Source organism: Pelophylax lessonae (assembly GCF_965119305.1).
Source record: "Pelophylax lessonae genome assembly, chromosome: 5".
Taxonomy (NCBI): Eukaryota; Metazoa; Chordata; class Amphibia; order Anura; family Ranidae; genus Pelophylax; species Pelophylax lessonae.
In genome coordinates this window covers 545,428,529-545,450,757 of record NC_138772.1, presented here as the reverse complement: position 1 = coordinate 545,450,757, position 22,229 = coordinate 545,428,529, and the positions used below count along the sequence as shown (strand labels likewise).

At 47.2% G+C, this 22,229-nt stretch overlaps 1 protein-coding gene across 5 annotated transcripts in view; it reads right to left on the bottom strand.

Moving 5' to 3' along the window:
* The window catches only part of PUF60 (poly(U) binding splicing factor 60), an 86,352-nt gene that overhangs the window by 11,471 nt on the left and 52,652 nt on the right, over positions 1-22,229 (bottom strand). For 3 of the 5 annotated variants that reach the window (XM_082257587.1, XM_082257589.1, XM_082257591.1), the window contains 4 exons: positions 19,769-19,930; positions 18,934-19,062; positions 13,413-13,626; positions 65-255 (listed from right to left, as the gene is read on the bottom strand). In XM_082257587.1, coding sequence (XP_082113713.1) covers positions 65-255; positions 13,413-13,626; positions 18,934-19,062; positions 19,769-19,930 — 696 coding nt within the window. The remainder of the gene's footprint in view (positions 1-64; positions 256-13,412; positions 13,627-18,933; positions 19,063-19,768; positions 19,931-22,229) is intronic. The other 2 variants (XM_082257588.1, XM_082257590.1) reach the window with 1 other exon arrangement.

The following is a 22,229-nucleotide window of genomic DNA, read 5'->3' as shown; positions in this document are numbered from 1 at the left end:
CAGCTACCTATACAGCCCCATCCCTTCCAGCCTCTAGTGTTTACACACTTGTCCGTTAATATACCTGAGCTGTGATCTTGGCAGTTGCAGCAGCGGCAGCAACAGCAGCAGCAGGAGGGAGGCCACCAGGGGTGGCTGGTGTAAGAAGAGGCATCGGTGGTGTAACAGCTTTCCCGACTCGAAGGTACTGTCCACCCAGATCAAACAAGTTCATGGAGGAGACGGCATCCTGCGAAGACTGAGATTTCTCATACTCTGTAAATACATAGATAGCAGGGATCAAGTTGACAGCAGTGAGTCCATGCTCTGGAAAAAAACATATCACATTCTGCAGCTTTTCCTGTAGAGTACGACTACCTGACCAGGGAAGAAATATAGAAGCAGACATATTTGAACATTAATGTAGTACTGTTATCCTGATCCATTCTACTTTTAGTAGATTACTGACTCAGACTACAAAATATTTTTCAAAGACTTCTCTCATATTTAAAGAGAGAATTATAGGAATTTTTTTACATTTTTTTAAATCATATTTACCTAGGTGGATGCAGGATCTGGCTCTAACACTGAGAGCTGAGTGATCAAACACTGCTGATCACTCAGTTCTCAGAGCAGATGAGCAGAGAGCTGCTGATTGTCAATCAGCGGCTGTCTCTGCTCTGCCGCCCCCCCCCTGCACTCACTGGAATATGCTGGGCAGTGGAGGGGGGGCCGAAGGCTCAGGCTCCCAGCGGCTCGCTGAGAGGCTGAGCCGGGTGCTGGTCCAGACATGTGGGTGGATCCTGACCATATGGTCACAATCTTTCCCGAGCCTGGACCAGTTCGGTGACATCTGTGAAAACCGTTTACAGGAATGCAGAAAGAACTGCACTCTCCTGTGATCCATTGGCTACATCTCTCCTAACTAGCTTTGGCTGTACTTCTGTAAATCTACTGGATCAGTATTGACAGCCAGGCAACAGGTATTTCTATCTTTCCAGATCTGTATACCTACCAAGGACATTATAGAAAAGAGAAGAGGAAAGCCTTTTTCAACCTTTTCGTCTCCAAGTACCCCATGAAAACATTTTTAGTTTTCCCGGTAAAAACGGAATTTTTGTAAAATCTTACCTGTAAAATTCCTCTCTCTGAGTCCTCCGACAGTCGCCGCCTCTTCATATTCGTCACATATGGGGTATTAGACTTTGCTCCGAAGGAGTAGCTAGGCAACAGAATATGTTAATAAAGCTTTAACATATCCCACCCTCAAGGGGTGGTCCCCTCAGTCAATACCCTCCTACTTCCTGCAACCATATCTCAGTTTTAGTGGAATAGCAGTAGAGTATACAATCAAACCCCAAAAGAGGGGCGGGGGCGGCGACTGTCGGAGGACTCAGAGAAAGGAATTTTACAGGTAAGATTTTACAAAAATTCCGTTTTCTCTTACGTCCTCCGACAGTCGCCGCCTCTTCATATTCGTCACATATGGGGACGTCCCAAAGCAGTGCAAACATGAGGGGTGGGAAACGCATCCGCGCCGAAAAGGCAACGCAGTCTCCACATCAAAGAAAGGAACCTTACCAAAGGAAGGAAACCAGCTGGGCAACAGCAAAAATAAGTGCTCAACAGGAGCAACAACCCAGGAAAAGACAAAAAAACCAGGGGATACAAAACTTATCCCAACAGCCAGGAGTCCCCAACAAGGGACCCTAGGGAACAGCCGCACTAAGAACCTTGCGGCCAAAGGAAGCATCCGCCGATGCCTGAACATCTACTTTGTAGAAGTTTGTGAAAGTGTGCACGGTCGACCAAGTTGCCGCCTTACACACCTGGGCTACAGAAGCCCCATGACGACAGGCCCAAGACGTACTCAGAGATCTAGTAGAGTGCGCCTTCACAGGCACAGGGGGAACCTTCCCCTGCAAAGGATAGGCCTGTTCAATGGTCTGCCTGATCCATTTGGCGATGGTAGAGGCCGAAGCCGCCATGCCCTTCCGAGGACCCTCTGGAAGAACAAACAAGGAGTCCGTCTTTCGAAAAGACTCAGTCGATTTAAGGTAAACCCTTATCGCCCGAACAACATCCAGAGAGTGCAATCTCACCTCCTTTGGATGTTTAGGCTTCGTGCACAACGAAGGCAAGACAATATCCTCATTAAGATGGAATTCTGAAACTCGTTTCGGCAGAAAAGAAGGATTAGGTCGCAAGACCACCTTATCCAAATGAATAACCAGGTACGGAGACTTGCAGGACAAAGCCGCCAGTTCCGACACTCTGCGAGCCGAAGTGATCGCCACCAAAAAGGCGACCTTTTTGGACAACATAGACAACGAGATCTCCCTGATCTGTTCAAAAGGAGCACGTTGTAACACAGAGAGAACGAGATTCAAGTCCCAAGGGGGCAGAGGATCCCGCCTCGGGGGAACCAGATGCCGCACACCCTGAACAAAGGTGCCAACCAAAGGATTGGAAGCCACGGGACGTTGAAACAGAACGGCCAGAGCAGACACCTGACCCTTTATCGTAGCCAGCGCCAAACGCTGATCAACACCCGTTTGAAGGAAAGACAGCACACGGGACACCGAGTACGTGCGGGGTGAAAACCCCCTGGACTCACACCAGGCAAAATAGGCCTTCCAAGTACGGTAATAAACCTTCCCCGAGGAAGACTTCCTCGCGTTGATTAAAGTATGAACGACCTCCGGAGAGAGACCCCTCTCCTTCAGGACCTCGGTTTCAACAGCCAGGCCGTCAAAGCCAGCGACTGTAAAGCAGGATGGTATATCGGTCCTTGAGACAGTAGATCGTCTCGAAGAGGCAGACGCCACGGGGCGTCGACCGCCAGATTCACGAGGTCTGCGTACCAGGACCGGCGAGGCCAGTCCGGTGCCACAAGAATCACCGTGTTGCGTTCCGAGTGTAACCTGCGAAGGAACCTGGACAGCAACTGAATCGGTGGAAACGCGTACATCAGCCTGTACTGATGCCACGGGGCCACTAACGCGTCCGACGCGTCTGCCCGAGGGTCGCGCGTCCTTGCCACGAACCTCTTCACCTTGTTGTTGAGGCGAGACGCGAACAGGTCCACTTCTGGAAGACCCCACTTCGCGCACAACGTCTGGAAGACAGCCGGATGGAGAGACCATTCCCCCTGATCCAGGGTCTGGCGACTCAGATAGTCCGCCTGCCAGTTCTCCACTCCCGGAATGTGAACCGCCGTTATCGCCGGGACATGAGTCTCGGCCCAAGACAGAATGTCGGCCACTTCTCGAGCCGCTCGGGCACTCCTGGTGCCCCCTTGGTGGTTGATGTAGGCCACCGCCGTGGCATTGTCCGTCTGCACCCGAACCGGGCAACCCTGCAGCCGGTCCGTCCAGCGATGAAGACAGAGCCTTATCGCACGCAATTCCAGAATGTTGATCGGAAGGGAAGACTCCCCCTCCGACCAAGTCCCCTGAGCGGACAGAACGCCCAGAACTCCACCCCAGCCAGACAGGCTGGCATCCGTGGTGATCACCGTCCACGAGATCGGACGAAACGACTTGCCCCCGGACACCAACGGGGACTGGAGCCACCACAGAAGGTTTTCCCTGGTGCGAAGACTCAACGAGATTTGAAGATCCAGAGATTGAGGTCGCCCGTCCCACCTGGACAGGATCTCCGCTTGGAGACCCCGCGTGTGAAACTGTGCGAAAGGAATCGCCTCGAAGGCCGAGACCATCAATCCCAGACATCTCATACACGTCCGCAGAGACGAGTTCGGAACGTCCCTGAGGGACCTGACTTCCTCCCGGAGAGTCCTGAGTTTGTCTTCCGGCAGGAAGACCTTCGCCTGCACCGAGTCCAGTATCATTCCCAGATAGGGGAGACGAACCGACGGACTCAGTGTCGACTTTGGAAAATTTATCGTCCAACCAAACTCCTGCAGAGTTTGCATTGTGACAGACAGGTCCTCCTCCAGATCTTGTCTGGTCGCAGACCGAACCAGAATGTCGTCCAGATACCCCAGGACAGAAATGCCCTGGGCCCTCAATAATGCCAGAACCGGTGCAAGCACCTTGGTGAAGACCCGCGGAGCCGAGGCGAGACCCAAGGGCAACGCCACGAACTGGTAGTGATCCTCCGCAATGGCAAAACGAAGGTACCTCTGATGACCCTCGAATATGGGGATGTGAAGGTACGCATCCTTCAAATCGATGGAGGCCATGAATTCCCCCGGAACCAGGGCAGCCACCACCGACCGCAGGGATTCCATGCGGAACTTGCGAACCCGCACAGAGCGGTTCAGAGCCTTCAAGTCCAGAATCGGACGAACCTTGCCCTCCTTTCTGGGCACGGTGAACAGATTGGAATAAAACCCCCGAAACCTGTCCCGATGAGGCACCGGGACCACCACTCCCTGAGCCCTCAGGTCCCGCACCGCCAGGTGCAGATCCCGCAGGCGCTCTGGAGACAGTTGAAGATTTGAGGGAAAAAATCTGCTCTCCGGCCGAGAGAGAAACTCGATCTTGTAACCAGATCGAACGATTTCCAGAACCCATCTGTCCCGCACACGGGCCAACCAGGGCTGAAGAAAACCGAGCAAGCGTCCCCCCACCCCAAAACTGGGTGAGGGCGCCCCTTCAGGCCGAACTGTTATGGGCTGCAGGTCCGGATTGGCCGGACTTCTGTTTCCCAGACCAGGGCTTCTTCTGAGAGCCTTGACCTTTGAACGGTTTGCCCTTGTAGTGCGGCCGAAAGGCACGAAAGGACCCCTGAGGGGGCCGAAAATTTGCATGCTTCTTCCCAGAAGCCCCCTTAGCCTTGGGGAAATGGGGCAAGAGAGTGCTCTTACCCCCGGTGATCCCCTTAATCAACACATCCAGGGACTCCCCAAAAAGGCGAGACCCATCATAAGGCAGATTGGCTAAGGTCTTACGTGAAGATTGGTCCACCGACCAACATTTTAACCAAACCAGGCGGCGAGACAACACCGCCACGCTGTGCACACGTGCAGCCAACGGAATCAAGTCCAGGTCCGCATCACACAGATACATGACACCCTGGTGGATCTGATCCACCATATCCAGGGTCGCCGCCGAGGCCGAATCGGCCACTAGGACGCGCCTAAGCATCTGCGTCCAACTTGCGATCGCCTGGGCCGCCATGAGAGAAGCAAACAGAGCCTTAAGCATAGAACCCGTAACAGAATAAGTATGACGGGCAAGAGACTCCAGTCTCCTATCCGTGGCATCACGGAAAACAGGGGAACCCTCTGCAGGAATCGCAGTGGCTTTGTTCAAAACCGCAATTGCATGATCCACTGGTGGAGGCACACACCACCGTTCATCAGTGGCAGGCGAAAAAGGATAACGCAGCTTGAATTTACTTGGTACCGCAAAAGGTTTGCGCAGATCGCGCCATTGATCCTTAACGGCGCGCTGAAAATCAGCATTGCAGGGAAAAACCTGCGGCGTCCTGCGTTTTCTCTGCGTCCCATAAGCCGCCAAGGCAGCGGGGGGACACACTTCGTCCTGCAAACGCAGCGTTTGCTTAATGGAAGCAATCAACTCATCCATGATTGCAAGCTCTTCAGGCGAGCCAGGGGGAGAATTATCGACCCCCTCAACTTCAGCCTCCACCTCAGACCCCACTAGATCAAGAGAGGAGCGGGACCCCGATAAGGAGGTCCCTGCCAGAACAGCCCCATCACCTTCACCCTCAGAATCAGAGGACAGAGCAACTCTGGGCCGTTTAGTAGATTGAGCAGCCACCAGCATTTGCACCTGAGCAGCAAGGCCAGCCACAATAGTGGCTAAATCCCCCCCTGGGGGGGAAACAGCGGTCCCCTGGCTTTCCACCAATACTGTAGGAAATTTGCCCTCCTGAGAATCCATTGCCCCTGTAATGCCAGACAACCAAGGGTTAACTGCCCCTTTTTAGCAAGCGCGGCAAGCGCAGCCCACCGCACCACACTCAAGCACAATGAGACCCCCACAGGGAATATGCAAACTGAACACAGGCAATGGATAGCAAGAACAGAAGGATAAAACCTGAGGAGACCCTCGCCGCTGCTGCTGCCTCGATCGGTGTTCCTGGAAAGAGGAAGTGATGCTGCCAGGGCGCTCTATGTAAGCCTATGGAGGCTACAAGAAAATGGCCGCCATGCATGTAAACCATGCGGCCGGAGCGGGTGCAGGCAAAATGGCGTCGTTTGGCGCCGAAAACGCCGCTCCACAGTGCATTAAAACACATATTACAATCCAATATAAGGATACATGTTAGATCGCCGCAGCGATCGCTGTATATGCCCAAACATGCCAAGAAAAAACATGCCCCACAGCACACAGCTCTCACACTGCCCAGCCTGACACACACAGTGTCATACAGCTCCCCCCCCCCCCCTTGCAGCCCACAGCATGCAGCCGAGAGATAGGGAGACAAGCAGTGTGAATAGAGGCAGGTTACACAGTCCCAGACTGACACCCCCCCCGACAGACATGTCCCCACATAAATACACTTACCTCACATGGCGTGGGGGACCCGCACAGGCGAACAAGCCGCTGCACATGAGGCAGGGAGAGTCGCAATTCAAGACGCACAAAATGGGGGTTAAGAAACCGCACAGCGTCCAGTGAGGTAGCCACCTCCCCAATCATCCCTGCACCGAACAGGGATGGGTCGTTCACTATGCCAGGAGCGTTACCTGGCTGAACGCTCGATGGCAGACTGGGAAGCCACTGACCCACGACCTGCGACCAGGGGGATCAGCCCGAGACCCAGTCCGCATGATCCTCTTCGTCCGAAGAACTAACTAACGCTGACAAAATAACAGCTAATAAAAGGTAGAGAGAAAAACTCAAACAAAATATTAAAAAGAAGAAAGTCTGGGACAGAAAGTCCCAGCACAGAGAGAGCCAGCCACTCCTGACAAGCTAGACATTAAAACTGAGATATGGTTGCAGGAAGTAGGAGGGTATTGACTGAGGGGACCACCCCTTGAGGGTGGGATATGTTAAAGCTTTATTGTTAACATATTCTGTTGCCTAGCTACTCCTTCGGAGCAAAGTCTAATACCCCATATGTGACGAATATGAAGAGGCGGCGACTGTCGGAGGACGTAAGAGAAATTATATTTTAGTTTGCCTTTAAAACCCTTTTATTGGGAGTACATTACAGGACACAGGGTTTCAGCAGATCCATAATGATTGGGTTAGGCTACCACCTTCAAGCAAATGGACACTGGCCAAAACAAGGCAGCCCCCCAAGCATAACCCCTCCAAGTTCTGCTCTGCTTCAGATTTGTGGCAAGCAATGAGGAACTATACAAAAAGAGTGGAGGGATCCCTGTGTCCTGTGAAGTACATCTAGAAAAGGATTTTACAGGAAAACCCCAAATTCTTAAATTGTACATCACAAGACAGGTTTGATCATATCCATAATGACTGGGATTTTCCAAAGCATTAAACATGAGGGGTGGGCAACATAGCAACAAGCCTAAAAATATACCAGGGTAAGACCCCACTACAGAGCCGCCTGCAATACCTTCTGCCCAAAACTGGTGTCTGCAGAGGCATGAATATCCCCACCTGGTAAAGTTACGTAAACGCTTGAACAGAAGACCAAGTAGCAGACCAAAAGCTTCAACTGCTGAGGTCTGATGCAGATTTGCCCAAGAAGCACAGATGCTCCTAGAAATGGGCCCTGACCAGAAAAGGAGGAACCTTGTCCTAGGATGCCACAGGTTGGAGAATTGAGTTGGCAAATCCACAAAGTAATAATGAAGCAGGAAGCAACTGGTCCTTTGAAAGGACACAGGCAGAAACAATAGGGAATCAGACTCCTGAAACAAAGCTGTTGAGTTCTGGTATACCAGCAGAGCACTGACCACATCCAAGAAATGAAGCACCTTCTTCTTAGTATGATTAGGACTAGGACAGAAAGATGGTAATGCCCTAGCTCTGGTAGAAGGAAGGCACCACCTTAGGCAAAAAAGAAGTCTGAGGTCTCAACATAACCATATCCCGGTGAAGGACCAAAAAATTGTTCCTGCAGTCTGTTTAGAGACCCTATGATCCAAAGTAATGGCCACCAGAAAGTCAACTATGCATGCAAGAAGCAAAAAAATTTATCTCTCAAAAGGTTTTAAATGGGGAATACAGTAAAACAGACAATGCCAAATTAAGGCCCCACAGAGACAACGGGAACCTGACAGGCAGAACAATCTTGACATGGAACAATCCATGACATCTTGCATAAAAGCCTTTACAATGAAAGAAGATGCAATAGTTCCCACACCAAGGCTAATAAAGGGTTTAAAGTATAATGATACCCATTCTTGGAGGTCAACAACCTTGCCCTGAGCAGGATAGGAACGGAGAAGTCAGAAGCCCCCCTGTCCCTCAGGACTTGGGCTTTAAACAGACATGTCATTAAAGACAGTGACTAATGGGATTTTGACCCTTGCGACAGCAGATCTGGAACAACCCGCGACTTGTCTGCCAAGGGTTGTGTACTATGTTCCTTGAAATAAAGCCAGAGCAATAATAAGCAGCTCACCTTCAGTCTTTATCCTGTGCAGCAGGTTAGGCTGAAGCAAAGGAAAACTAACAGATCAGAGAGAGTACTGATCCAAAAGCAGTCACCAGGGCAATCACTTCAAATGTCCGAGAATCCCTGGTCCAGGAGACAAACCTGTCCAGGGTCCAGGAGACAAACCTGTCCAGCTTGGTGTAGCACCTTGACACTAGAAGATTAACATCCAGAGACTCCCACCTCCGACATATTTGAACACCACCAGGTAAAAGGCCCCTCACTTGCCTCAATTTAGCTGCTGACAAATGAGGAACTCAGCAGTTCTGCCCAGGACAAGTTCATGTTCACCTGTTTGAGTGGCACAGCTTCTTACACTGCACAGCCGTGGCATTGTCTGACTGTATTCAAACTGCGTGACACCAAAGGCAGAAGGACCAATGTTGGAGAAGGAAAGGCATTTTTCCTGTGGCAGGAAGTCCAAGTATTTCCGATGTTGTGTCGGGAACAAGGATTTTTTTTAGAGGTTCAGTTAACTGAACCTCTCCAGAACCCGCACCATCCGATAGATGTTTGACATCAGGGTCTGAGCCAATTGCTCTCAAAGAAGCTGGCCCTGCAAGTACCCCACAATGGGATTACTCTGGGTTCATCAACCCCAGAAATTAAGCCAAGATCCAGGCCATTTCCTTTGATGAAGTCTGCTACGACGAACCGCATCGGACGGGACCAACGGAAGTGACATCACACATGCCGATACCGGAAGCAGGACCCTACGTTGACGGTTACCGGTCAGATGCTTACAATGTGATGTTGCTTTGTGGCCTTTTATGCGAGTGTGCACTTTTATTTAGAATAAATCATTGTTTTAACCTTACTACACTATATGAGCTTCTCTTTGTATATGATCACTATTGGGCACTGCTGGAGGGCCTGCAATGTGAAGAATGTGGAGGCCCATTAGGACTGAGTGGCTGTTAACATTTGAGTGCTATATGACCATACTTAAACAGGTGGTAAAACACATCAGTTAAGGAAATTTTGTGCACACTGAGGTGGACACTTCTTTAAATCAGTAGAAGATTGACGTTTTTCCAACTTATGTTACACTATACTCAAGTGGCTCACATTTTCTTTGGGGACATTTGAGGGGACGGGTTTCTCTTTTGAAAATTTGTACTGTATAGGATAGTGGCTCACGTTGACACTTTTTATGGACACTTGAGGACTTTTTCATTTGATTTTTGGTTATACTATTTTTATTTATAAATGAATTAAGTTTTTTGGGACATGTTTGTACTCAATATGCACATATAGTGCCGCACTTGGTATATTAGGTAGGAAATAGCTGGGTCTACGGCTGGAGAACTCCTCCCCTATAGGGTACTGAGTGAAAAGCTTAGGAGGAGATACACCCTTTCTGGATGAGACCAATTGGAATGCATCCCTTCCTGCAATTTTAAATTAGCTTGGACCACGTCCGCCAAAATAAACCAACAATGGTCCTCTGTACCTGCGTCAGGCCGGAACCCGAGTTTCTCTCCCAGTTGAGTCCTCTAAACAGGACTTCCGCTCTTCCCTCGGTTCCTCATCTTTCACATTTGTTTCTAAAGAGTGGTCCTCTGAAACCTTATCCCCCAAAACAGGGGGAGGGAGGGAGAGGAGAGGGGAGGGAGAGGAGAGGGGAGGGAGAGGAGAGGAGAGGGGAGGGAGAGGAGAGAAGAGGGAGAGTACCTACATTTTCAGCCCAGGGCTTCCAAACAAGGAGAGTGGGTTCCTAAATAAAACTTAAAGATATATAAGAATCTATAGCTTGTTGAAAGGTAATTTCAGAGTTATAAGGCTTATTGTAACTCATGGCTTGGGTTTTTGTGGCCCCAAAAATGAATTTACTAAAATGTATTGCTAAACTGTTTTATGAATAACAAATATAATCTATAGCTTGCTAATTATATCCTAGAGTTTTTGCGCAAGTTAAGGATGGCTGCCAAAAAATCCTCCCTTGACATATAGGAATGGGAGAAATGTGCCCCTGCAACAGTGGAAAGGCCGGATAAAGTCAAGGACTTAGGACTGATCTGACCCAAGGGGAGTCATTACAGGGTAAACTGTCTACCCCCACCCCCACCACTTCTCTGCCTGCTTTCTTCCTTGGCCTATTGAGAGATACAATGCCTCACCCTAGAAGGGGGAATACATGACCACCCAGCTGAAAGGAGTGTCTGCTGCAACAAAAACACCTGGTGGCACACACCACACCACCAAAAAATGTGCTCGGTATCCACAGCCTGGGTCGGAAGACCCGCCACTGTGCTTTGTACTGCTGTGAAGGGAGAGGCGCCCAGCTGAAGGAATCTCTGTAAAATTCAATACTGCAGCCAAGCATGTGCCAATGCGCCTGTGATGTCAATGTGTGCATGCTGGGCAAAACCTGCGCCCCTTCTGTGCTGTGGCCATAGCGGCGACCTCAAAGCCAAAAAAAGATAAGTGTAAAGCAGAAAAACACCAAACACAGGCAGCCCACTCAATCTGCCCCTACCACAGCAGCACAGCACACATTAGGTTCTTGCAGTAAGGGGACATTTATAAGGGGCACAGCCACCTGAGAAAAATTCCCACAGTAGGCACTCACCAGTCCGAGAGCATCAGAGAGCCCAATCTTCACCCATCATGGCAGGCATATTCCAAAAGGGAGCCTTTAAGGACATAATTCTCATCATGTGTTTACTGCCCTGGACCTGTAGAGCAACCTACAAGCGTCATTATGTACCCAGGTTAGGACTGCCCACAGGATGCAGGACTGACAGGTAACTTTACAAGCCCAGGGCCCATAAGAAACTTGCAAAAAATTTGGGGGAGCATACCCATGTATTTCCAAAGCTGCTGCAGCTATGAACCAAAAGACATGTATATTAAAAAAGAATAGCGCGCAAATGCAAAAGAAATTACTACCAAATCTGAAGAGAGTCCATAAATAAAAATGGGGGTTTGGTCCCACCATATGGCCATATCGTGCTCAAGCCCACTACTGCGTCAAAGTACCCCATTATCAGTGGGTCCTACACTATCCATGAAAAAGAGATGAATCCAGCCCTTCTAACCCTTGGAGATAACACTCCTTGCTGGGGAAGATGTGGCTGGATTCATCTCTTTTTCATGGATAGTGTAGGACCCACTGATAATGGGGTACTTTGACGCAGTAGTGGGCTTGAGCACGATATGGCCATATGGTGGGACCAAACCCCCATTTTTATTTATGGACTCTCTTCAGATTTGGTAGTAATTTCTTTTGCATTTGCGCGCTATTCTTTTTTAATATACATGTCTTTTGGTTCATAGCTGCAGCAGCTTTGGAAATACATGGGTCTGCTCCCCCAAATTTTTTGCCTGTTTATTATGTATTCGGTCTGACCAGACTATCGAGGTTGAGCAGCCCTCCCCACCCCCCACACACACCTGTACTCAATCAGTGTCCACCATCAAGTGGATATAGGAGGAGTTCCCTGTAGTGCATTTGCACATCTTCCCCAGCAAGGAGTGTTGTCTCCAAGGGTTAGAAGGGCTGGATTCATCTCTTTTTCATGGATAGTGTAGGACCCACTGATAATGGGGTACTTTGACGCAGTAGTGGGCTTGAGCACGATATGGCCATATGGTGGGACCAAACCCCCATTTTCATTTATGGACTCTCTTCAGATTTGGTAGTAATTTCTTTTGCATTTGCGCGCTATTCTTTTTTAATACCCATAAGAAACTTCCCTTACGCCCTTAGGGGGGTATGGAACACCCAGAACAAAACCACAGGCCAACACCTATAGAAAGAAAATCTTTACAGGCACAGCCATCACCTCAGGACAGTAGCACAAAACAAAGGCTGTACTGTGCTGGGAGGTGTAATATTGGGGGAAGTGGTAGCATAACTCAATCATTATGGATATAATGAAACCCTACGTCCTGTAATGTGCGATTAAGAAAAAGAATTTATCAGGTGTCAGTAGGAAACGTGTACCCTACATTGGTGGTCAGTGGGAAGAATGGCACCCTTACAGACAGCTAAAAAGAGAATTGGTGTCATGCTACTGGCTCTTTCAAGTGGCACTGACCCTGGAAGTCTGCAGGAACCTTTAAATGGGCACAGTAACCGCTAGAAACCTCTGGAAAAACCCTAGCTGAAAATAACTCCATGGTGAGCAGGAATAGAGGCAAAACTATGACACGTAAACCCTATGAGATACAAGCCCAGGCAGGCAGTGTGAACACTGGAATAAAAGTTTTATGCGAAGTTGGTGTCTGGAGTACAGCCTTCATTTCTTTGCATGTGGTAACGGTAAAGCACTGGCACACGAGTCAGTGTGTGCCCAGGATCAAAAGGAGACACAGAGACTCGGAGTGGCTCTGAGGAAGAGGCGTAGCCTCGAAACGCGTCAGCCGTCATCCAAACAGGACAATGGACAATTGTGTGGACTACTCCTGACACTCAAGTCCGATATGATTATTTTTCACCTTCGTTTGTGAGTAGCCATTTTTATGTTATATTAATAAAGCCAATATTGAGGATAATGCGCTAGGTCGGTGCGCCCTTCTTTGTGTTTTTTGTTGGTGGTACCTTTGGACTTTAGGGCAGCAAGACCGTAGCCATCCGAGACGTCATATGTAAAGTCCCGTAGGAAGAGCAATCGGGGAGCCTGGTTTTTTGAGCGCATGAGAAAGGTGGTTTATACACCATATTAGTTTGGAGCAGACACACGGAGACCCCTGGAGCAAATATTTTGGACCCTGATCACCAGACTCGACATTTCAAATCCCTTCTGGTAGGGGCAATTCTTTCAAAAGATGTACTGGAGATGGTTTGACCTGACCCTGAAATTCAGGGGATAGTGGGGTAAATGATCTACATATCAGTGGCAGCACAACATTCTCACCTATAAAACCGTAACCTTTGTGTTTGCCTGTTGTGGGGTCCCGTGCCAACATACAAGACTTGATCTTCCCAAAGGCCTCAAACACACTCTTGATATCATCATCAGAGAGATCCTGGTGCACGGAAGCCACATAGATTCTGTTGAAGGAGCGAGCTTCCTCTGCCAATTGGTCTATGATGGGCTGTGCCTGGCCAATGTTGCTGGGTCTGCCAACCTGAGATGAGAGAGAACATGGGAATCATAATACACTGCTAAAGAATTCATTTCAAAGAAAAGTATACACACCTGAGCAACAAAATACAATGGACAGAAACCGTGCACAAAGTGTCACTAACAATCACAAAGTGCAGTACACGTGTATATCGGAGTAACTTTACCAGGATCCTGCTTATTTATACACATTATGATTTTTGGTGAATAGATTATACTATACACCTCTAGGGCCTCATTTGATGGCTAGTGATATCCCCAGGGGGGGTCACACAATATTCTGAAACGCTACAGGAGACTGGAAATACTACAAAAAGTACAACCTGAGGGCAGGGACTGAAGTGAATGTACAATATATATGTAAAGTGCTGTGTAAATTATTGGTGCTATACAAGTACCTGTACTAAAATAAATAAAAGGCTGATCAGACTTGGGATATGCTACATGTGTGTTTGGGGACTGGGGGACTGGGACCTGTAATAAAGAGATGATCAGACTTGGGATATGCTACATGTGTGTTTGGGGACTGGGGACATGCTGCAGAAGACAGAGATTAGGGATACATTACATGGGACTATTAGAGATCCCTTTCATTACAGTCCTTTTACATATCTATGCTCCCACTCCCAGTACTGGCTTTCTGGGCTCAAGGGCTACACTATACATAGTTACATAGTAGTTGAGGTTGAATAAAGACAATAGTCCATCCAATTCAACCTGTGTAGGTGTGAATCATTTCCCATACCCCTGAATGTTTTTATCCTTGAGATGTGTGTCCAAGAGTCTTTTAAAAGTAGCCATACTTCCCGCAGTTAATACCGTTTCTAGTAGAGAATACCACAGTCTTGTAGCCCTTACTGTAAAGAACCCCCTGCGTAGCCTAAGGTTAAAACGCTTCTCCATTCGCATTGTATGGCCTCGTGTCCTCATGCAATTCTTGCGACTGAATAGTTTTTTTTCTATGTTCTGATCACCATTGAGGTATTTGTACATCGCTATCATGTCCCCTCTCAGGCGTCTCTTCTCTAGGGAGAATAAATCAAGCATTTCTAAACGCTGTTCGTAATTAAGGTCCTCCAAACCCCTAATAAGTTGTGTTGCCCTTCTCTGTACTCTCTCCAGCTCCAACACATCCAACACTATATATGTACATTCTCAGTCAACTGTCCGTTTTCTTGTGGAAAAGACGGTGCAACCTTACTCCACCCCTCCCAGGAACTCTGGTTGAGAATGGCAGGGTTGAAGGATCAAAAGGAAAACTGGAGACTTTGGATTTGTCCTAATGAATGCAACTCTGTCTAAACTTCAGGGATGCATACACTCCAATGAATCCCAATTCTCTGAACTCAGACATTCTATAAAGTTCTGCATATCAGACGGATACAAATATTCTTGCTACTCCTCTCATTTATATCACTATGTAGGAGAAATGAGCTAGCCAAACACTATGGACATACACTGGGAGAAAAAAAAATAATGCCTTATAGCCAAAAGCTATGTTAATTCTTTAGCCACTGAAACCAGCTATAAAGTGCTGATGAGATGGTTAACCACTTCAAAACATGAAAAATCAGCATTTGTTTGCTAGAAAATTACCTCAAAGCGCTCCAAGCAATATATATTTTTAAGCTGAGGCGTTGGAGAATAAAATAATGGGTGTTGCAATTTTTTATGTCACACGATATTTGTGCAGCAGTTAATTTAAAGCAAATTTTCAGAAAAAAAAAAAAAAAAAAGAATAAAAACCTTTAATGAATTTTAGTGAACACAAACATAATAAAATGCCCAATTTTCGGATGCTATGGCAAGTAAATAGATCCCAAAAATGCCTCTATTGAAAATTGTGCACGGCCTTGGAATGGTAACAAACTATGGTATATAAAATTTTCTATAGACAATGCTTTAAATACCTTTATAGGTTACCAGTTTAGCGTTGCATAGGAGGTGTGGTGTTAGTATTGCTCTCTCATACGTTTGCTGTTTACATATGCGCACCAGACCGTTGTGCGTGTTTGCATTTGTGTGTGAGAACAGGGGTGCTTTACATTTATTTTGTTGAAAACTTTTTCTTTACACTGTATTTTTCATTTTTAAAAACTTTCTTGCTATCACAAGGGATGAACCTTGTGATAGCATCTGTCCTAACAGGTCCTCTTTTCTTTATGTTGAGATCTGGGGTCTTTTAGACCCCATATCTCTCCTCTGGCCTCCAAAGCATGTGATCAAACTGAGATTGGTTAGATCAGATGCTGTACAAGCCAGTAATGACTTGTAAATAAACAAACCTAAGCTGGAAGTGGCAAAACCCTCATCACCTCCGGTTTCTGATGTCACACACTTCGGCCACTTGTAAAAGTGATCCAGCGGTTGCACAGCTGCTTGGATCACTTTTACCTGATAGGAATCGCCTCCCGTAAAAAACAAACGTTACCAGGAACATGGTTATAGTCTCAATACGAGGCCATATATAAACAAATGGAGGTATTGAGTTGGTTAATAATTTGCTTTTAAAGTTTTAAAATAAAAACTTTAATCACATTACAGATTCCTTCCTGAAATTTTGAATTTGTACTCACCGTGAAATCCCTTTCCGTGTGTTCCTTGAAGGACACAACAGGATCTTTAGATCGTGACCAATGGGCTTTTACACCACCTGTAGGAGTCCTTGGTCACCGTGTAAAGATCTGGCTGTGAACCTCAAAGATCGAAATAGGATTTTTGTTCTCAAAGTAAAATCTCTTTCTCTGTGCTCACTGAAGGACACAGCTGCATCTTTAAATCATGATCAATGATTCCTGTAAGTGGCGTAATAACCCATTGGTCACGATCTAAAGATCCTGCTGTGTCCTTCAATGAACAGAAGAGAAATCAGGTGGGTGCAGCAGATAACCTCTGAACCTGAACTTCCTCTGACCTGAGCGTTCTCTGCATAGTGGCTCCACATACACTTGTAATCTCTGTGGGCAACACACGAGTTGTGGTGGCTATGATGGGGGTTCCATAGAGAGACTGCAAGTGAAAAAATAGCTACTGCAAAAACAAAAGTCTTCTTTGGAAAATTATCAAATAGTTTCTGAAATAAAACAGATACTAATGGTAAGAAAATAATAAGCATGAGGCAAGTATAGCTACATAACACACCTTGTCACTTGATTTTTTAATGACACTTTAACCACTTGCTGTCAAACGTTGTACTGGTGTGTTGTGGCAGTTTCAGTGGTTATACCAGGGCCATGGTGGCAGTCATGACCCCATTTTATTTTTTTTTATAGAGCCAGTGAGGTTTTACAATGCAAAAGCTATCCTACTGACTTATTAGTCTCTCCGGGCTTTCCTGTCCCACCAGGGAGCCCGTGACTGAGGTCTGTGCTTCCACCGGCTGATCATAGAGCTGATCAGGGGCCAGAATGTCCCCAATCATCTCTATGGTCGCCGATGAGTATTTAGTCACTTCCGGTTTGGGCATAATGTAAAACAACCCGTTTTCGGATTGGGAAAGCATCTATTCAAACCAATCTTGTTTTGATCAGATGGTTTTAAGGGCAGATGAGAGCTCCTCTGAGATCTAATAGACCCCCAGATGTCTCAGTAAAGAGGGACTGTCGTGCTTTAGTGCCATCACAAGGGATGTTTACATACAATGTGATGGTAATATAATAGAAAAAAATGTAAAGAAAAAGTAAAAATATAAAAATAATAAATAAATGATTTTATTTGAAAGCACCCTGCACCAGGCTCACGTGCGCACAGGCAAACGCACGCATCGGTCCTGTGTTGGTAAGTATGCAGTGATCGCACCACATGTGAGGTATCGCTACAAACATCGAATCGAGAACAACATTTCTAGCACCTTCTGTGTAAATCTAAAGTCGCTACCTGTAAAAGCTTTTAATATGCATCGCCTATGGATAATATAATGTATGTAGTTTGTCGCTGTTTCACGGGACATGTGCAATTTTAAAGCGTGACATGTTTGGTATCTCTTATATTTTACCAATTTTTTTTATTATATTGTGTTTTTGTGCATTAAAATTCACTAACGTGTATTTTTTTTTGTGTTTAAAAAGCTGCTGCGCAAATACTGTGTGACAAACAATTGTAAAACCCACCTTTCATTCTCTAGGGCCTCTGGTTAACCACTTGCCGACCGGTCACGTTGACCGTACTGCGGCAAAGTGGCTCGATACCGTCCAGCGACGTAGACCTATGTCGCTGGACTCCTCCCCCTGTAGGCGGCGCTCGCACGCCGCCGGAGGCGTGCTCCCGCTGTTTTCAGTCACAGCCGGAGTCGGGCCAGGGGAGGAGCCGCTGCTCTTCCCCGATCGTCGGGGAATCGAGTTTGGAGATCCGCCCGCTTGTGTAAACAGAGCGGGCGGATCTCCTAAGTGACAAACAGTGACAGATTGCAGTGTTCATCATAGCTGAACATGTGATCTGTCCCTGTGTCACTCAGTCACCTCCCCCCACACACGTTAGTAAGCACCAGGCATACATTAACCCCTCCCTCTCCAATAAAATTAACCCCTTCCCTGCCAGTGTCATTTTTACAGTAACAGTGTATATTTATAGCACTGATTACTATAGAAATGTCACTGGTACCCCCATAAGTGTCAAAAATGTCAGTCAAGGGTCCGATCTGTCCGCCGCAATGTCGCAGTCCCGCAAAAAAAAAAAAAAAAAAAACGCAGATCGCCATTACGCGTTAAAAAAAACACCACCAAAAATGACAGAAATCTTTCCCTTAGTTAGTAAACGCAATAAGTTTTGCGCAAACCAATCAAAATACGCTTAGTGATTTTCTTTATCAAACATATGTAGCAGAAAACAAATTGGCCAAAAATTTAAAAAAATTTTGATTTTTAAATTTTTTTTTGGGGGGGAATTTCATATAAAAAACATGTTAAAAATGTTATTTTTTCAAAATAAACGCTTTTTTTTGTTTATAGCGCAAAAAGTAAAAATCGCACAGGTGATCAAATACCACCAAAAGAAAGATCTGTTTGTGGGAAAAAAAGGACGTAAATTTCGTATGGGTACAGCGTCGAAAGACCGCGCAATTGTCAGTTAAAGTCGCACAGCGCCGAATCGCAAAAAAGTGGCCTGGACGTAAGACAGCAAAATCCTCCGGTGGTAAAGTGGTTAAAATAATATGTTTGGGGGCCCTAGGTAATTTTCTAGGAATAAAAAATAAATAAATAAAAAGTTTTTTACATGTAAACAAAGTGTCAGAATGGGCCTGGCTTTCAAGTGGTTAACAATGCTTCTTGGCAGTGGCCTATTAATATCCATATTTATACTTGCTTGTACTCACCTTGATATTCCTTCCACCCAGCATGCTTCCACTCACCTTGATATTCCTTCCACCGAGCATGACTGAGTTCATCTGTTCCAGGGCGAGCTGAGCAGCTTCAGGGACTTCATACTCCACAAACGCAAACCCCTGCAGGAAAGGAAAAAAAAAAAAAAAAGGACGATCAGTAATTGGACTACAGACTGCCAGGATCAAATCTTTCCACACTCAAGGATATATATTGATAAAGTGTAAAAATATGTAGGTAGTTTCCAGGTAGGGTGTTACCATAATCCCATGAAAATTGTGAAAAAAGACTAACCCCCATTAGTCTTTTTTCACAATATATTGATAAAGTGAAAAAAAAAAAATCAATACAGCTTTACTAATGATTAAAGCTTTAAGCATGGGTAGCCATATCTGTGGGATCCCTCCTGGAAATAAAGAATTACTGTAGCAGTTACCACTACTATAGTGGTTGTTGCTGTCTTCCAGGCATGCACACTTCAAAGAACGCCTTGCCTTTTTTTTTTTTTTTTAATGAATTCAACATGTTCTGTGATTGGAAGAGGTGGTGAAGCAGGGTGTTGATGTCACAATCTCCACCTTATCCAATCAGAGAACACTTTGCATTCATTGGGAAAAAAGTGAGGCGTTCTTGTGAATGGCACCTGTGCCAAGCAAGCTACCCTCTCTGGTTATTTAGCACAGAACGCGGAAGACAGCAGTGATCACTGTAGTACCGGAGATTATTACAATAATTCTCTGCTTCCATAGCAGACCAGTAATACATACCTGAAGCTTAGCTTTATAGTCAATGCAGAACAGTAGGTTCGGCTTTAAACCTCCTACCCACCTTGTGTTTCATGGTGACAGAGTCCCAAGACATATCTATGCTTTTTATTGGTCCAAAAGGTGCAAATGCTTGTCGAATGGTGTCCTCTCCAAGCTCATAGTAGATGGATCCAACATAGACGCGACACATTATGGCGAGAGCCCGCTGCCTCTGAGCCGCCATCTATAAAAGAAAGAACACAGCCATCAGGAGAAAAACGGTCACTAAATATAAGCAACGCACGCAACAACGTCAACCGTGTGGTGTCCCACCCCCCGCTCCCCCAAACCCCCTTCTATAGGAAACTTATCCCCCCCCCCTTTTATCTCACCACCTGTCAACTGCAAGCACCGCCAGCTTTTGACAGCAAGCGGCCCCGACTGGCCCTTCTCGACCTGCAGGGGGAGGAAACCGGTTAGGGAGTCTGAATAAACAATAATTGCAGGATCCATTACCTGAGGGTTGGGAGTCTCTTTCCCCTGGGAAGCCTGTTAGCTATTGGCTGAGGGTAACCTATCCTGTCTTTCCAGCCCCAGCACTCCAACTGAAAGAAGGTCAAACAAGTAAGATCTCCACCCAATGGTCACAATGGCTATTAGGGCCAGTGCCGATGGGCTTTTGTTCACTGCCTAGTCTATCGGAATGCAAAAGCCACTGAAGCAAGTCAACTGCACCTGCAATGAATTCTGAATGATATCAGAAGAGTGTCACACTTTTGTCACAAGCACACTGCATTTGTTCATTGGAGCCTGTCAAAACCGGTACTTAGGGTCTTGAAAGTCATGCACTCAGGAAGTAGTTCCACTAGAACCCTAAACCTGGTTCCCAACACATGGTTTGTCCCTCTGTGCGGCCTGTAGCATCTTTGCAAGTTTGCAAAATGGCAGCGGGATGCCGTGTGCTGGAATGCTCTCTGCAACTAAATAAAGCCAGTAATGTCATAGAGAATGATCTCCGCCTGACAGAGGGATTATAGTCCTTCCCAGAAGTCATCAAAGGGAGAGTGGCAAAGGAGCTTGTGAGTAAACACTGAATGGGGTTAAATGACCCTGCCACTAGCAACCAGTGCGAGGTGGGGAATAAAAGCACTGTCACAATACTAATGCAGGGGTGGGGGTTAATAACAGTGCCACTGACCAACAAAGCAGGGAGGTGATTAACAGCATTGTCACTGATCATCAATGCTGGGGGTTAGTAAAGCGAACAACACCAATGCTGAGGGTTATTATCGCAGCCACTGTTACCAATGCTGGAGGTAATTTTCGCAGGCCACTGAGCCCAATGCTGGGGGTAATTATCAAAGGGCACTGAGCTCAGTGCTGGGGGTAATTATCAAAGGGCACTGAGCCCAGGGCTGGGGGTAATTATCAAAGGGCACTGAGCCCAGGGCTGGGGGTAATTATCAAAGGGCACTGAGCCCAGGGCTGGGGGTAATTATCAAAGGGCACTGAGCCCAGGGCTGGGGGCAATTATCAAAGGGCACTGAGCCCAGGGCTGGGGGCAATTATCAAAGGGCACTGAGCCCAGCGCTGGGGGCAATTATCAAAGGGCACTGAGCCCAGGGCTGGGGGCAATTATCAAAGGGCACTGAGCCCAGGGCTGGGGGCAATTATCAAAGGGCACTGAGCTCAGTGCTGGGGGCAATTATCAAAGGGCACTGAGCTCAGTGCTGGGGGTAATTATTGCAAGCTACTGAGCCCAATTGCTGGGGGGGGGGGGGGGGGGATGGATGGATAATCGCAGGCCACTGAGCTCAATGTTGGGGGGGGGGGGGGGTGGATAATCGCAGGTCACTGGGAGAGAATTATCGAAGGCTGCTGAGCCCAAAGCTGAGGGGGTTTATCGAAGGCCGCTGAGCCCAAAGCTGGGGGGGGGGGGGTTTATCGAAGGCCACTGAGCCCAAAGCTGGGGGGGGGGGGATTATTGAAGGCCGCTGACAGCAATGCTGGGGGGAATTATTGCAGCCGCTGACAGCAATGCTGCGGGGAATTATTGCAGCCGCTGACAGCAATGTTAGGTGGAATTATTGCAGCCGCTGACAGCAATGTTGGGGTGGAATTATTGCAGCCGCTGACACCAATGTTGGGGGGGGGAATTATTGCAGCCGCTGACAGCAATGCTTGGGGGAATTATTGCAGCCGCTGACACCAATGTTGGGGGGAATTATTGCAGCCGCTGACACCAATGTTGGGGGGAATTATTGCAGCCGCTGACACCAATGTTGGGGGGAATTATTGCAGCCGCTGACACCAATGTTGGGGGGAATTATTGCAGCCGCTGACACCAATGTTGGGGGGAATTATTGCAGCCACTGACACCAATGTTGGGGGGAATTATTGCAGCCACTGACACCAATGTTGGGGGGGAATTATTGCAGCCGTTGACACCAATGTTGGGGGGAATTATTGCAGCCGCTGACAGCAATGTTGGGGGGAATTATTGCAGCCACTGCCAGCAATGTTTGGGGGCATTATTGCAGCCA